This window comes from Andrographis paniculata, unplaced genomic scaffold (assembly GCF_009805555.1).
Source record: "Andrographis paniculata isolate CXL003 unplaced genomic scaffold, ASM980555v1 Contig57END, whole genome shotgun sequence".
Lineage (NCBI taxonomy): Eukaryota > Viridiplantae > Streptophyta > Magnoliopsida > Lamiales > Acanthaceae > Andrographis > Andrographis paniculata.
In genome coordinates this window covers 1382960-1400975 of record NW_026137592.1, presented here as the reverse complement: position 1 = coordinate 1400975, position 18016 = coordinate 1382960, and the positions used below count along the sequence as shown (strand labels likewise).

Sequence of the window (18016 nt, the reverse complement as noted above, 5' to 3'; positions counted from 1 at the left end):
ATTGTATATATATTTCATTGAAATATATAATGTTTAAAATATTCAAACACATAGTAAAAAAATTTTTCATTATTAAATAATAATATTCACTATTTAAATAACTAATTTACAATACATAAATTCTCGTGCCCAAACAAAATATTTCATCTTTGCCGGGACGAATGAAGTATATTTTAATACTTATTGAATTCAATATTTTTAGAAAGCGATAAAGAACAAAAAAAAATCATGAAAAAAAAAATTAATATAAAAATAGAAAATGAGATTTAAATAATTTAGAAATGATCAATTATAAATATTATTAAGTTTATAAAAAAAACTGTAAAATAAATAAAATCTTATAAAATATAAAATATATATCATATTAAATTATTTATACACTATAAAAAGTATAAAAATAAATACGGTAATTAGATATCTTTTCCAAAATAGTAAAATAAAAAAAGAAATTTTTTTATATAAGAATGATGAAACTAATTGAAAAAAAAATCATATAATAATGATACAATATAATTTGAATGCTTCAGGATTTAACACCAAAATATATACAAATCAAATAGAAATAATTATAAAAATATAATATATAAAACTAATGATTTTTTTTTTAATATGAAAAAAATCGAAATTATAAACTTACACCCCTTGTGCATCTTTATCTTTGTCTTTTTTTTTTTAAATCAAAATAAATATAAAATTAAATTCATTAAGGAATACGAAAAAGATATGAAAACTTGAGTTTCAACCAAATAAAATTTAAATTACAAAAAAATTTATAAAATTTAAAAAATGTATATATATCCACTTATACTATAAAAAATATATAAATTTTAAAAACTGTAAATACCCCACTATCATATGATATAAAATTGTAAAAAAAAAAAAAATTCTCAAAAATTTCCGAATTGAAGAATCAGAGACTAATCTCAAATACATAATATATATTCCCTCTGTCCCTTAACAATCTATCAATTTTTCCATTTTGGTCCGTCCCATAACAAAGTATCCGTTTCTTTTTTTTTTTTTTTATAGTAATTGTACTATCCACTTAACATTACAAATACCCTTCTAATTTACAATATATTACACAAATGTCATTACCTTTGTATCATATAATACTAATAGAGTTAATTTAGTTATTTTACCTTTATTTCTACTTTATTTCAATATAATACTAATATTTCTTAAACAAAATGGATAGATAGATTGGGGACGGAGGGAGGAGATAATAAAGATTAAAGAGGATGATGAAGGCAGGAAAGTCGGACACGGCATGGCATGGGTTCTGGTCACGTGACAGGCACATGGGAAAAAAGCTGAAGTTAGTAGGTGCGAGGGATTTGGTATACGTGTTCCTTTTAGGTTTCAGAAATGATTGTTTGTTTGGTTGGCCGTTACCTCCCCCTACCACCACTCTTTCTTTATTCACCTTTTTTGTTTATAAAATATATCAATAATATATTATGACCGTTATTTAACTCTTCGTTATTATTATTATTTAATATATTTTATTTATATTTTCTTATGAAATAAAATTATAATTCCACTTTAACAATAAATTTTAGAAAGTTTTAAAATTTGAAAAAAATTGAAAAAATAATAATTAATATTTGGGAAACAGCTTTTTAAAGAGCTTTTACCTGTTTTGATTTAAGTGTTTGGTAAATTAATTTTTTTAAAAAAAAGCTCATCTACTCAACGTTTTGAAAAAGCTTTTTCATCTTAATTTTAATTATTTATTATTTACACTTTAGAATTTAATTTTTTATTTTATACATATAAATATATTTTTATAGCACTATTTATTAATTATTTTTAATATATTTAATTTATTAAATTATATTTTTATTTTTGTAAAATTAAAATAATTACTATTATTAATTATTACATATAAATTATTTTATTTGTAAAATATATAAATTTTTAATACTAATTCAAATGTTATTAATTTATTTATATATATTAAAACAATAATTAACATAATAAAAATATATATACGAAATATTTATTATTTTATATTTTACATAATTTCAATAAAAAATTATTATTTATAGTAAAATTAATTTTCTCATATCTAAATAATAAAAATAAAAATAAATATTTTTATAATATTCAATAATTAATAAAAAAAATTCTCATAAATTTCAAATTAAAATGAACAAAATTAAATATTTAAAAAAATAACATATCAATGTCCTTAATAGTCATTTTATATATAAACAACTAATGTCAAATAGTTGTTTTACCAGACACTTTAATACAAAGCTCTAATTGAATTACCTAGTCAAACCAGCTAATTGAATAAACTAATAGCTAACATCTAATTGAATCAGCTAACAGCTAAAACCTATCAGCTAATTACCAAACGTATCCTTGAATAAATCAATATTAATTGAGTAAGAAAAATATTTTAACGAATAAAAATTCATAATTTTTTTTTTGTTTAAATAATAAATTAAATAAGATATTTTGTAAAATCAAATTTTATGTAATTTTTTTAAAATAATAGAAAATAAATATTTAAATAATAAACTAACTATGATATTTTAAAAGTTTGAAATAAATATAAAATTAAATAAAAAATAAAAATAAATACACTTCCCTCAATAAAAATGAAACTAAGAGAATAAAAAATGGTTTATTTTGGCTAAACCAACCGAGAAAAATAAGACTAGTTTCTTTTTATTGGCCTCATTTTCCTATACTAAATATATTCTTATTTTTTAATATACTATAAAACTCTAAATATAACATTTGTTTTTGCATGAAAAAAAAAAAAATATATTAATATAATATTAAAAAATTATATAATGACAAAATTATAAAAGTATTGTATAAATAAAGTCATTATTTATTTTTATATATTTTTTACTATATAAGAATAAATGTCACTTGGTCTTGTCTCTTTCATTTATGGTGTCTATTTTTTAATTTTTGTTGTCTATTTATTTTGTCATTTTTATTTTTTTAAAAAAATTGTACATTTTAATTTTATTTTAAATTTTAAATTTATAATTTTTTTTTAAAATTTAAGTTAGATAAATTATGTATTTTTAATTTTAATTTACAATAATTTATATTAAAAAAATAATTATTTTTACTAATATTTTTAATTATTTATTAATTTTATTTCTTCTAAACTTATATATCTACATTGAAATAAACATAGTAGTATGAGACAAGAGAACAATAAAAACATACATTTTGTCTCGTAAGAGATGACCTGGTGGTATAGGATTGGACATGTGACCATGAGGTCACGGGTTCAAACCCCGACGCCTCAGCTTAATTTTTTATCTATTAGGATAGACTACCTAAACTATAAAAAAACGAGCAATGTTCAGTATTTCTTTGAAAAAAAATTAATGAGCACGTCATCGTTCCTTTTGTTTGTTTTTTATATTTTTACCAAAAATTGTGACACGTGTGCGTTCACAATTCCTTATTGCCCATTTTTGCTAATGTAATTAAATCTATTGTCGGAGCGGATATAGTCCTGTTTGGTTCCCGAAAACGTGACCCAAGATAATATATGCAATAATGGCTTCCTGCCAAACAAGCCTTTACACAGCACAGACAGATGTTCAGTCAACTAAAAGAAATACTCTTTTTTTATTTTACTTTTTAAATATTTTTATTTTTTTATTAATTAATTAACTTTCCCGTGAGCATAATCAAGTGTATGTCTTCGTCTTTCTTGGAAGGTACAAGATTGCTACGTGTTTGCTGCTCCGACGTTGCCCTAATTTTCTTTTTTTTTTTTTTTTTTCTTTATGGGATCATCGGAGTAGGGAGGAATACCGTACCTTAAGATTATTATTTTTTAATTTAATAATTATATTATTTATCCAATATAATATTTTTTTATTTATATTATATTAAATAATATTAATAAAAATATTTTTATTTTTTTATTATAATTTATTATAATATTAATATTAAAAAATCTGTATTTACAAACTTGTACGAGTGTTATATTTATTCATTGCACCATTATTGCTCTCCCTTTCTCTCTAACCATAATTAAATAATTATTTTTTGTTATAACTAAGGAGCAGCTGCAGCAAGCAACAATGGCGGATCTCAAATGGCTTCTCATCACTCCCACCTCTTCTCTCTCCTCGCCTCCCAAAATCGTGACTTTCTTCTCTCTCCCTCTGGATCTCAGGTACACGCACGTCTCTCTCTCTCTCTCTCTCTCTCTCTCTCTATATATATATATATGTATATGTATGTGTATGTATCTCTTTATCTATCTATCTCTCTGCAAGTTTAATCAAATCGCCGGATTCGGATTCAACGGCTGAGATGAATCCGATCTTAACACCTTCTAGAAGATTCCCTACGTTCACGATCCTTTGGAAAATCGGTATTTCAGGTGAAAATCGGGGATCTTGATGGAAAGATTCTGGGAATATTCTTCTCGGCCAACTGGGATCCGCCGTGCCGTGAATTCACGCGCGCCCTCGCCGCCGTCTACGACAACCTTAAAATTTCCGACGCCGGTGGGTTCGAGGTTGTTTTCGTGTCCTCCGATGAAGATATAGAGGCCTTCAAGACCTACTTTTCCGCCATGCCATGGCTTGCTATTCCTTTCTCCGATTTGGAAATTAAAAGAGCACTTAATGAAAGATTCGACGTCGAAGCAATCCCCAGCCTCGTTATTTTGCAGCCCGACGGCGGCGGCGCCACCGTGGTGGACGGGGTTGATGTAATATTCCGGCACGGTGCTGAGGCTTATCCGTTCAGCGAGGAAAGAATGCGAGAGTTAGTGGAGAAGGAGAAAGATGAGCACAAGAATCAGAGCTTGGAAAGCTTGCTTACCAACGTTAATGGCAGAGATTACCTTATCCGCCATGGATCATCCCAACAGGTCACTTTCACTTCTCTCTTTTTATAAGTATTTGATACGGATATTGTATTTTACCGTATTATTATTATTATCCTATCTTATAATTTAGAAGGAAACTATAACATTTTAGTCAATATACCATACAACATGTAAATTTCCTTGATTTATATAGGGTGTGTTTGTTCGGGGATTTGGATTTTGAGTTGGGATTTGAATAGTAAAAATTTTGAATTTGAATAGTTGTATGATGTGATATAAATAAACGTTGATGTGATATTTTGAATGTAAAATTGATTTTTAGTATAATATAAAAAATGAAAAATAGGTGTTTAATTTAATGTTTTTGAGAGAAAAAAATAGAATGAACAGTGGAAATCTAATCTAATCCTCGGACACACCCATAGTAAAAGTAAATGGATACATACAATAGACTAAGGAATTCTATTTTAATGTAATTATCTTAATACATAAATTAATTTGAAAATTGATGCCTTAGGTGCCTATTTCGTCTTTGATCGGAAAGACAATCGGTCTATATTTCTCGGCGCAATGGTGCTCGCCAGCCGTGAATTTCACGCCAAAACTCACATCTGTCTACAACAAGATTCTCCAAAATCACAACGAAACTTTCGAAATTGTATTCGTATCGAACGATCACGATCAAGCATCATTCAATTCGCATCTCCAGGCAATGCCGTGGTTGGCATTGCCTTACGGCGATGCGAACGTAAGAACGCTTGTGAGGCATTTTGATGTCCGGAGAATCCCCTGTCTGGTCATCCTAGGACCCGACGGGAAGACAGTGTCCAAGGATGGGAGGAACCTCGTGAGCATATACGAGGAAAAGGCCTATCCGTTTACGGACCATAGAACGAAGGAATTAGAGAAGGAAGCTGAGGAAGAAGCCAAGAACCTTCCGGTATCGAAGGTGCATTGGGCCCACCGGCACGAATTGTCATTGGCGCCGATGGGCGGGCCTTATATATGTTGTACATGCGATGAGCCCGGGCGGGGCCCAGCGTACGGGTGCATCGGGTGCGGGTACGAGGTGCACCCCAAGTGTGTAATGGCTAAGGTCGTAGGAATTGAATGACTCATGGATTTTAATTTTAGTTTTTTTTTTTATAAAGTGAGAATCCGCAATTGTTACTCATCGGATGTATTTTGGATAAATTCTTGATCAAATCTAATAGTCAGGTAATTATATAATTGGATTGAATATGGAAACTAAGAAATGTAGTATGATATTTTAATAATAAAATAGAGTCGCCGAAAAGGTAAAATGAGAGTGGTATAAAAATTTATTAAATCTATTGATAAAGAAAAAATAATAAAAATTGATTATTATTTTGCTAAAGTAAAATGAATAAAATAATAAGTAATAGAGTTACCTATTGTGGATTTATTGTGCATAAAAATTAAATAATGCCTATAACTTTTATTTGGGTTAATTTTCCTACAATTTTCAATTCCTAAATCATTTTTATTGTCGTCTCTATTAATATAATTTTTTTATTTAGCTCCTTATTTATTCCACATAACTCCCTATTTGTAATTATTACACATTTTTACCTATTTTACCCTCTAAATAACTTTTTATTCATATCCATCAAATATAATCCAAAATCCTTAGGTAAATAATATTTAATTATATTATTTGTTTATCTATGGAACAAATTTATTTATTTTATATAAATAAATTTTTGTATATAGAATCTATTTACTTATGGCTCAATAATTTTTACAGGATTTGTTACAATACATTAGTTTTTATAATAGAAAAATATTTTTTCAAATAAAAATTCATTATTTTCAACTTGTTTATTCTATTATTCATACTTATATTTAATTGAAATCAATATTTTTCTTATAAATATTTTATATAATTATAATGTAAGAGTTATGAGTACTTTTGTATTATATATTATTATTATTTCTAGTCAATTATTATTTTTGTTGTTGTAATCTTTTATTTTTTATTTAACTTAATAAAAAGTATAAATAAATTATAAAAATTACAGTGTAGTTGGAAAAAAGAAAAAAAATGGTAAAGAAATTAAATGAAGGTACCGTAGGGTTTTTACATGAATAGGGAGTGAAAAAGAATAAATTTGTAAAAATATGGAGTAAAAAAGATAAAATTAATGTATAGAGAGTAAATAAGAATATGAATATAGAATTAGAGAGATAAGTGGGAGTTGGCTTCTTTTTTTTTTTTTTTTTTTTTTGTAAAGAAAAAAAAAAGTGCCTACCTCAATGTGGTAAATTATGCAAGTTTCTTCTTGGGCCTTACGTAAATGGGCCGATTGTCTTAAATTATTGTTTCCATATCCATATTTTGTATTGTAGTTCAAATAAGATGTTAGAAATCGAACAAATGGCATTCTCAATTTCAAACACACAAGAATGTAATTCTTTTTCTTATTGTTTCCATATCCATATTTTTTAAAAGTTTGCTTATTCATTTTTTCAATATTTAATTTAATATATATATTTTTTTTATCACAAAATATTGCATATCCAATTTATTATTGACTAATATAAAATAATAATAATAATAATAATAATAAGCTAAAATGCACTTAAAATATGAGTTATGATATTTTTATTTTTTATATTTTTAATTCGAATAGTTGTAAATAAAAAAGAAAACTTTAGATATAATATTTTGAATTAAAAATACATACTAAGGGTTAATTCTTTATCTCCATTAGTGTTCAACATTATATGGATAGGAAAATTAAGGTGGATTTGGTTAAGCTTAAATTAGGACAGGAATAGAATGTTGGCTCAAATTAGGATAGAATATAAATATTCTTTGATCATTTCTTCTTTAAGATTTTTTTTTTTTTTTTTCCTATGAAATCACAACATATTATATTTTAAAATCTAAAAATAATGATATGATACTATAATATATTGAATGAAAAATAAGATTGAAATGAATATTTTTAAAATGAAATATGATAACTATTTTTTAAAATAATATATTCGTAAATGTTTTTATATCTTATTTTAATTATTCGGAGATTCGTAATTATTTTTAAAGATCAAAACATTTACGACATTCTACAAAGAACGGCTAAAATATTACTATTTCTCACTATTTAATTAGAAATAATTTAAAAAAACTATTACCTTTTGGCACTTAATTTTTCTTACAAATTGTCATATGGAATACCTAAAAAGTACTCTCTCTCTCTAAATCTATTTTTACTTTTTTTTTTTGTTATTTAAATTGATTATATTTTATTTTATTTTTTTTTAAAAAAAATATCACTTTTTATTTGTCCTTTACTCAAAAAATAAAAAAATTTATTTTTATCTTATTTTTTTAAAAAAAGAATTCGTATTGTAGGAATTAATATTTATAGATACATAAAAGAGAACACGATACATTATCGTACCCACGCAACAAAGCAAAGCACCTCAAAAGAGTCTACCCCCACGCCCAATATTCTCCCACTTTTACCTCTTATCCTCAACAGGTCCCGGACCCCAACACCCCCACCATCTGGACCTCCACTCCCGACACCCTCCAAGAACTCCCCCCCATTCTATTAATTATACACACCATCAAATCGATCGATCATCTTCCTCAAACCCTCCCTCAATTTCTCCAAAATCCCCAATTTCTTCCATCAATTCCTCAAAATCCCCAAATGGGATTCTGTTTCTCCAAATTATTCAAAAAACCCCGAGACATTCCAATCTCTTCTTCTTCCTCCTCCTCCTCCAAATCGGACTTCCTCCCCCTCCCCCTCCCCCTTCCGTCGCCGCCGGCGGCGGCGGCGCCACCTATTATCGCCACCGGCCCCATCCTCGGAAAGCCGTACACCGATATAACCGACGTGTACGAACTCGACAAAGAGCTCGGTCGGGGCCAATTCGGAGTCACGTGCCTCTGCACGGAGAAGTCGACCGGCCGGAAATTCGCCTGCAAGTCGATTTCACGGCGGAAGCTCCGCACGAGGAACGACATGGACGGCGTGCGGCGGGAGATAATGATCTTACAGCACCTGACGGGGCAGCCGAACATCGTGGAGTTTAAGGGGGCGTACGAGGACCCGACCAGCGTGCACGTGGTCTTGGAGCTCTGCTCCGGCGGGGAGCTCTTCGACCGGATAACGGCTAGGGGGAGCTACTCGGAGAAGGAGGCGGCGAGGATCGGACGGCAGGTGGTGAATGTGGTCCACGTCTGCCATTTCATGGGAGTGATGCACAGAGACCTGAAGCCGGAGAATTTCCTGATGGTGAGCCGGGATGAGGAGTCGCCATTGAAGGCCACTGATTTTGGACTCTCCGTCTTCATCGAGCCAGGTTTGTTGTTATATTTATATTAGGGTTTCTTCGTTTCTACGTGTTTAATTATTTATTTTGAGCTTAATTAATTTGATTGTTTTTTTCTTTTTTAAACACATCCATTATTAATAATTGTTAATATATATATGTTTTTTAGGATTTTACATGTATCCATTTATTTATTTTTTTATATTATGTTTTTTGAAATAAAGTAAATGAATAGATCGATTTGAGATAATCGAAATGACAAATTAAAATGCATTCGCACAAAGTGAGTGTAATATTGTATTATTATTATTATTTTATAAAATATTTGATTAAATATTTATATTTTTTATTTTTAAATTAATTAGGGTGTGTTTATTTTTTATTTTAAATTAAAATTTTTACTATTCATTTTCTATCGTTCATAATAAAAAATACAACATTTTTTGGTAAAAAAAATATATTAAAATATTATTTAAGCAAAAAAATCAAATCACCATCACAATTTGAAATCAAAACAAAATAAACAAAATTTTAAAACATCCCAAATTTTTGTAACCTTGAATATCACTTTGAATATTATTTATATAAAAAACTTAAATAAAATATTTTCAGTTGAAACCCTAAAAAGCGTACATCACAAGTTCATGGGATTGAAGAAGAGTTGACTTGCAGGTCAACTGGTCAAGTAGATATGGGTCAACCAAGTCAACCTTTAATTTCTGGTTTTTCATCTAATCCATGAAAGAGATATGTGGTAGCAATTCCTACTACCTACCCTACCCTACCCTACCCTACCCTACCATTATTGCATAATCCTATGTTACTATGCCTCCCTTCTTTGGTTAGTTTCGCACAATAGAATTGATGTATGGGAAAAATCATCACATAAAATATAAATATGATATGTTTTTATTTAGCAAAATATATATATTATATGTAATAAAGATATGTGATGTATGTTTAGTACTACCTCCGTCCACCACCAATCTTTGTATTTGGCGTCATTGTTTTTAATATTAAAAATATTTTTATATTTGTATAATTTTTTCTACAAATTTTATTTTATTAGTATTATAAGATACCAATAGAAGTATTTTTGTCATTTTTCTTTAATTTGTACTATGTTTTGATATAATAATTAATATTTAAAAATTAACATACAAAAAGTAAATAGATAGATTGGCAGTGGACGGAGGTAGTATATAAAATTATATTCCCTACGTCCCATAACAAAGTATCAATTTTTCTATTTGAGTCCATCTCATAACAAAGTATCAATTTCTTTTTTTAGTAACTGTACTATCTACCTAATATTACAAATACCCTTACAACTTATAATATATTACACAAATATCATTACCTTTATATCACACATACCGATAAGGTTATTTTAGTCATTTCTACTTTATTTCTACTATATCGTAATATAATACTAATATTTATAAAATTACGTGCAAAAAGCAAATAGATATTTAATTTCGAGACTGAGGGAGTATTATGTATGAAAATTAACTATTGCATATTATCTGGGAGATTATATTATATGTTTTATTTATATTACATTAATATACAAGATGCCCTAACAGAAAACATAAGTGGTATCTTTAAATTGAAAATTTATTCAAATGAGATAATTGGTTGTATTTTTTTGTGTAAGAAAGTTTTTTTTTTTTTTTTTTATGCTTTAATTGGATATAATAATATTAATACAAATAAGTATATTTTTGAAGGTATTTGTAATTTATGATACGGTCAAACTTATTTAAAAGAAAAATATAATCTTAATGTTAAAAATGATGATAATTGTAAAATATAAATTTTTTAAATAGATGAAGAGAATATTAAAAATTACATTTTCTATTATTTTCTTTCTAAATTTTAAAATATTTTTAAAACATATTTAAATGCAAAGAATTCTTAATATGTAATATTGCTACAATGCTCCTATGATATGATATCAATCGAATTCAATATGAAGCATTAGACATTACGTGCATTTTTGCATCAACATCGTATTTTTTTTTTGTACCAGAAAAAGTATATAAAGATGTTGTCGGGAGCGCATATTATGTGGCACCCGAAGTTTTGGATAGAAATTATGGGAAAGAGATCGATATTTGGAGCGCTGGAGTCATATTATATATACTTTTAAGCGGAGTTCCTCCTTTTTGGGGCGGTGAGTTAGAAATGATTATGTAATATTTCTTAGTTTGATTACTATACTATTATATATTATATAGTAATGTGAGATTTTTATCGATATATTTATTAATAGAGACGGAGGAAGTAATATTTGAAGAAATTCGTAAGGGCTATGTAGATCTTCGGTCCTCGCCGTGGCCATTGATCTCCGACAGCGCAAAGGATCTCATCAAAAAAATGCTGACAATGGATCCGCAAAAGAGAATTACCGCTGCTGAGGCCCTCGGTAAGCCTATCGAGAAATAGTTTCAAAAGATTTTTATAATAAATTTTAAAAAATAATATTATATTGATAAATAAGTTTGTGTAAGGTAAAAAATTAAATTAAAATACATCCATATTAAAGTACATGTATTATGTATATTTTATTTTGTACTATTTGTTAACTTGTGTAAGTAATTTTCAAGTGAAATAGTTATTTATCGTAATTTTTTTTTTTTTTGTAAAAATCAAGTATAATAAATTGAAAAATAAAAAAAGAAAAAGAGAAAATAATTCTAATGAAAAAAAATAATGATGTATTAATCTATGGTGTTTTTAGGGCATCCATGGCTGAAGGAGGGCGGCGAAGCTTCGGACAAACCGATGGACAGCGCTGTCCTAATCCGGCTAAAGCAATTCCGGGCCATGAACAAGCTCAAGAGGCTCGCTCTCAAGGTCGTCTACTCCTAATAATTTCAATGAATGATTATAAATTTCGCTGACCATAATGATAAAATCCTATAACTTTTGTCCAAGAATAGTTATTCATAAGAATCTTAACTTTCCAAATTAGGTTATTGCAAAGAACTTGTCCGAAGAAGACATCAAGGGATTGAAACAAATGTTCATCAACATCGACACAGACGGCAGCGGTGCCATCACCATTGAAGAACTCCGAGAAGGCCTATCCAAACTTGGCTCCAACCTTAGTGAATCCGAAATACAACAACTTATGGAAGCCGTAAGTGTGTAGGAACATGTCTTCATTGGTTTTCAATTTTCTTTTAATTTATTGGTCGACAATTTTTTTAAATATATTTTTATATAATCTAAGGATCGAATTTTTTGCAGGCCGATGTAGACCAAAATGGAACGATAGATTACTTAGAATTTATTACAGCGACTATGCATCGACATAGATTGGAGAAGGAAGAAAATCTACGCAAAGCCTTTCAATTTTTTGACAAGGATGATAGCGGGTATGCGTGAATATTTTTATTTTTATCTTGTTACGAAGTATTATATTAAATACTTATTTTTATTTAATTCTTTTATAGGTTTATTACGAGAGAGGAGTTAAGACACGCCATGACAGAGTATGGGATGGGAGATGAAGCCACCATTAATGAGGTTCTTGATGATGTCGATACCGACAAGGTAATTAATTTGTTTATTTTATTGTATTTTAATTTTAATTATTTTTAGATATAAAGGAAAAATTAATTCTTTGATATAATACTTTGAATGAAATATCGATTATTGTAGGATGGAAGGATCAATTACAAAGAATTTGTGGATATGATGAAGAAAGGGACAGTGGACTTTGCTGGAAAGTTAAGGATGGAATAACATATGTTGTAGCATCTCTTGCTCGAGGAATAATATTAAGTGTCGTTCATTGTAAGAAAAATGATTCCTTGTGTTCGAATCTTTTTTCGCCGATTTAATTATAAAAATTTCGATGAGATGAATGAGCTAAGAGTGTTTTCTTTGATTTATTTTTTTTGTTAAAAATTTGATTTTAATTTGATATTAAAAATTAAAATAATGTTTAATTAACAATTTTGTGATATTTCATTTTTTCTTTGGATTTTTTTACTTAATTTTTTTAAAAAAAGATACATTATTGTTTTTTTAACAAAATATTTCACTAAGCATTATTTAAATACCCAAACAAAACCTAAATAAAGGCACCCAATTCATATGTATATGTTTTTATATTTTTGTAACAGTACTTTCTTTTTAATATATATATATATATGCTATTATTTAATAGATAATTTTTTAGTATTTTTAATACTTGTATTTTAAATTTTAAAAAATAGTTATCTAATCGAAACCAACTACAAATACAAAATAAGATAATACTCTCTCAGTTTCCTTTTTTGAAAAATAATTACACTTTAATCTCATTTTAAATTTTTTATTTTTTATAATTTTAATTAAATTAATTAGTTATCTTAATCTTAATTTATAATTATTTATATTATAGGATAATTATTTTTATTAATAAATTATTATTTTTCTACTAATTACACCATTCTTAAAATACAGCGTTGGTACCTGGAGGGTGGGAGTAATAAGATTCCTCAATTTTTGTCTGGACATGCACTGTGACATATGCCCTTAGGTGTCCCAACACTTTCGTTTATATTGTAGATTCATGTTAAATTAAGTATTTTTTATATTATAATTAGTAAATAATTTAAATTATATTAATAAAAAGAATTATTATATAATAAAAATAATTATAAATTTAAAAATATTAAATTATATTTCCTTTGTGTTTAGCTATTTTCGAAATTTTAATTTCGTTTGAGTTATCACTATCTACACTTTATTTATGTCCCCACAAAACTAACGTATTAGGAGTACAATACATCTTTACAGTACAGAATTATTCCTTCCGCATTTTATTCATGTTTAATAAAATAATTATATATTTCAATTTCATTTAAATTATTTTAAATTTCAATTAAATTTAATTAAATAATTATTATACTAATGAATTATTTTTAGTAATTATAATTATTCTAGAAACTTCAACCTAGACAGACTCGGGGAGAGTACTATTTTAATTATACTGCTCAACCACACCCACAAACAACCAACAAAACCAATAATAATAATAATAATAATATAATACTAATTATTATTGTACTATATTAATAGTAAAGAAGACACAAATCCATAGAGCAAAAGGTCCAAAATACCCCCCCATATTCATCGTCTCCACCATCGTCGTCTCCACTCACTCACTGCGTTTCAGAGTATTCTGAATGTCGATCACAAACCGGTACTTCACATCGCCTTTCTCCAGGCGCTCCATCGCCGTGTTTACGTAATCCATCGATATCATCTCCACGTCCGGCAAAACGTTGTGCTTCGCCGCGAAATCGATCATCTCCTGCGTCTCCTTGATTCCGCCGATCATACTGCCGCCCATCTTCCGCCGCCCCATGATCAGCGAGAAAACAGGAATCTCCAGCGGCTTGCTCGGCGCGCCGACCAACACCATCTGCCCGTCCGTCTTCAGCAAGCTCAGCAGCGGCGGGACCGGGTGAGCCGCCGAAACTGTGTCAATAATACCGTCCAGCGTCCCCGCCGCCGCCTGCAGCTCCGCCGGCTCGCGGCTCACCAAAAAGGAGTCGGCGCCGAGCGATTCCAGCGCCTCCTTCTTCTTCCCTACAGAAGTGCTAATGACGGTTACCTTCGCCCCAAACGCCTTCGCGAATTTAACCGCCACGTGGCCCAGCCCGCCAAGCCCGACCACGCCGATGTGCAGGCCGGGCTTATCGAGCCCGTAGTGTCTCAGCGGGCTGTAGGTTGTGATTCCGGCGCAGAGCAGGGGAGCGCCTTTGTCCATCGGAAAATTCTCCGGCCACCGGATAATGAAATCCTCATCCGCCACCATGATGTCGGAATAACCGCCGTGAGTGACGCCGCCGTCCGGCAGGACGGAGCCGTACGTGAGCACCATTTTGGGGCAGTAGTTCTCGAGATCCTTGGCGCAGGAGTCGCAATTCCGGCAGGAATTTACCATACACCCTACGCCGACCTTGTCGCCGACCTTGAACTTCTGGACCTTCGATCCGACTTCCGTCACGACGCCGACGACCTCGTGGCCGGGGACGAACGGGTACTGTGACATTCCCCAATCGTTTCTGACGTTGTGCAGATCTGTATGGCAGATCCCGCAGTACAGTACCTTGAACTGCACGTCCTTCTCGCCGGTCGCGCGCCTCGAAAAGTCGAAAGGAGAGAGCGTTCCGGAGACGTCTCTGGCCGCCCAACCGAATGCCTTGACCGATTCCGCCATTGCTGTTGTTTTCGAAGATTTGTTTTGATTTCCGAGAGTGCAGTCTAGATGCGTCTGGAGCAGAGACGACGACCGATGATTTAAATGGAAAGTGGGAGGGTTAGTTTAGTAATTTCAAATTGTGGAACAGTCTAGAAAGCTGACCTCATCAGTGAGGTATTAGTACCTGTAATTAATTGTGTTTATTTTTTGATAATACACTACTTTCGATAATATCTTATTAACAGTAATCGTTACTTCATGAATATTTGACAATAGTTCATTTTTTTTAATTTCTTTTTTTTTTGTGTACGTCGTAATTTTGATAAATGATAGGTAATTCTTTTTTGAAAAAAAGTATATAATTTATTAATTAAATATATGTAATTTTAAAATAAGATATAAATATAATATTTTTAGGTGATAATGTAAAAATAAATTAAAATTGAGCATAACATATAAAAATTCTATAAAATAATATAAAAAGGAATTATATATAATATAATTTTTAGAGTAAAATATTTGAATTTTATTGTTAGAATAAAATTATTGTATATAAACTTTATTTTTTTACTATTATTTTACACAAATTAAGTAATAAATTGAAGATTACCAAATAAAATTCTTCAATGAGTTACGATTGATTGTATTTTGTTATAGGTATCATTTAGGTTACGTATATTTCCAAGTCACCGAATGAGATGATTAATGAATTTTTAAATATGTATAAATAAATTGCATTTTGTTATAAGTGTCATTTAGGTATGTTTCCAAGTTATCAAATAGGATGACTAATGCCTTTTTAAATATGTATAAATGTGTTACTCATCGTATTAATTTGGTAATAATAATAATAATATACGATTCTCTCTCTCTCTCTCTATATTATTGCTATTTATTTATTTATTTATTTATTTATCTTATATATTTTGTAACACAACGTAATTATTTGTACACTGATGTCTTTTTCAATGATACATGGTTAGCAAATAATATTGTATTTTTTATTATTATTATAGTGGTTCAATTTACTATTTCCGTACTCCTCCCTCGTCTCTATCCAATATTTTTGTATTATTATTTTCGTCTATTATATATATATATATATATTATTATTATAAAGATAATAATGTACTAATACCATTTTTATATAACTTTGTATATACAATATCAAAAAATAATAATAAATAAAATTATACAGTTTCACTACCAATAAACCATTATATTATTACTTCAATTTATTACAAGCAAAGACATACAGTAGATTGAGACCAAAAAGTATAAAAAATAAATTATTTTAAATTAGAAATGATTAAATTATATAATATATATATATAATGAAAAAATAAAAATAAAAATCATTGTGTGAAAATTAGAGGCCCAAAAGAAAAAGACATATTTTTCTTCAGAAAATTAGAAATAAGTAATCATAAAAAATAGGAAAATAGAAAATTGTAAAATTCTACCTCACTTTTTTAGATAATAAATAAAGGCCTAAACATTACAAGAAAAAGACATCTTTTCATTTCTCTTTATTTTCCGACATATATTTTTTTTTGGCGTTTCTTCCCTTTCAATTCAATCATTTTTATTTATTTATTTTTTCGATTTATGTATTTATTTCAAGTTTATAAAGGTAAACAATATAAATTTTTACATAATATTTTTTTATGTCCCAGATAATTGGTTAATGATTTTTTTTCGTTCGACTCTAAGGGTCACAATTTATTATTTTTTGTGTGTCGATATTTTAATATTAATTATTATATCAAAACATAATATAAATCAAAAAATAAAAAATAAAAAATATTTTTATTAGTGTCTTATAATATTAATATAATGATATTTATACAAAATATATAAGTATATTTTTAATATTAAATACAATAATGCAAAAGGTAAATATAACCTTTGAAGGCGGACTAAGGAAGTATACTATATGAATATTATTTTGTAGAAAATAAAATACAAATATACACACACTAATATATTATATATCATTCATTTATAAAAAATCAACAATTTAACCTTTCTTGTTTGGTTTCCCATATATATATAAGAATTAAAAAAATATATAATTAGTAAATAATTTAAGTATATTAGTAAAAAATAATTATTATATAATACAAATAATTATATATTACAATTAATATAATTCATTAATTTAATTAAAATTAAAAAATTGTAAAATACAATTAAAATATATTCTCTCCGTCCCACATAATTTGTTCATATTTTCTATTTTCGTCCGTCCCACATAACTTGTCCTTTCTATTTTTCGAAATATAATTATGTACTTTAATCGCATTTTAAATTTTAACTTTTATAATTTTCTTAATTTTAATTAAACTATTTACTTATTTTAATCTTAATTTATAATTATTTTTACTAAATAATAATTATTTTTACTAATACACTTTTTAATTACTTACTAATTATACTTTGCATAAATTCTCGTGTCTATAGTAATACACCCATATTACATGGAATTGAGGAGTATAATTATTATTTTTAAAAATATATATATTAGACGAAGCAAAATAAAAACTATAAACAATTTATATATGACGAAAATAATAGTATTATTATATATTTCCATCATTAAAAAAAAAAAAAGAAAAAGAAAAACAGCCTGAGCACCTATCAATGAAGGCAATAGCCAAAAGGGGGAGTAA

At 28.1% G+C, this 18016-nt stretch overlaps 3 protein-coding genes across 3 annotated transcripts; 2 read left to right on the top strand and 1 right to left on the bottom strand.

Annotated features, from left to right (window-relative positions):
• Positions 1-3996: 3996 nt before the first annotated feature.
• On the top strand, positions 3997-6000 carry LOC127256927 (probable nucleoredoxin 2). The gene is made up of 3 exons (XM_051283159.1): positions 3997-4165; positions 4376-4870; positions 5346-6000. The coding sequence occupies exons 1-3, from the start codon at positions 4085-4087 to the stop codon at positions 5940-5942; spliced, it is 1173 nt and encodes a 390-aa protein (XP_051139116.1). The 5' UTR covers positions 3997-4084; the 3' UTR covers positions 5943-6000.
• A 2424-nt stretch (positions 6001-8424) lies between these two features.
• Positions 8425-13024, top strand: LOC127256926 (calcium-dependent protein kinase 29). The gene is made up of 8 exons (XM_051283158.1): positions 8425-9169; positions 11172-11315; positions 11415-11567; positions 11883-11998; positions 12117-12284; positions 12395-12522; positions 12601-12700; positions 12809-13024. The coding sequence occupies exons 1-8, from the start codon at positions 8512-8514 to the stop codon at positions 12890-12892; spliced, it is 1551 nt and encodes a 516-aa protein (XP_051139115.1). The 5' UTR covers positions 8425-8511; the 3' UTR covers positions 12893-13024.
• Positions 13025-14097: 1073 nt separating this feature from the next.
• On the bottom strand, positions 14098-15423 carry LOC127256931 (8-hydroxygeraniol dehydrogenase-like). Its single transcript, XM_051283165.1, has one exon. It carries the CDS (start codon positions 15360-15362, stop codon positions 14295-14297), a length of 1068 nt encoding a protein of 355 aa, XP_051139122.1. The 5' UTR covers positions 15363-15423; the 3' UTR covers positions 14098-14294.
• Between the last annotated feature and the right edge of the window lie 2593 nt (positions 15424-18016).

Excerpts from the sequence above, each read along its gene's own strand:
- LOC127256927 (XM_051283159.1), top strand. The coding sequence starts at position 4,085 with ATGGCTTCTCATCACTCCCACCTCTTCTCTCTCCTCGCCTCCCAAAAT. Across the intron at positions 4,166-4,375 it reads TCTCTCCCTCTGGATCTCAG|GTGAAAATCGGGGATCTTGA; the intron begins GTACACGCACGT and ends TCGGTATTTCAG. Across the intron at positions 4,871-5,345 it reads GCCATGGATCATCCCAACAG|GTGCCTATTTCGTCTTTGAT; the intron begins GTCACTTTCACT and ends TTGATGCCTTAG.
- LOC127256926 (XM_051283158.1), top strand. The coding sequence starts at position 8,512 with ATGGGATTCTGTTTCTCCAAATTATTCAAAAAACCCCGAGACATTCCA. Across the intron at positions 9,170-11,171 it reads CTCCGTCTTCATCGAGCCAG|AAAAAGTATATAAAGATGTT; the intron begins GTTTGTTGTTAT and ends TTTTTGTACCAG. Across the intron at positions 12,285-12,394 it reads TACAACAACTTATGGAAGCC|GCCGATGTAGACCAAAATGG; the intron begins GTAAGTGTGTAG and ends AATTTTTTGCAG.
- LOC127256931 (XM_051283165.1), bottom strand. The coding sequence starts at position 15,362 with ATGGCGGAATCGGTCAAGGCATTCGGTTGGGCGGCCAGAGACGTCTCC.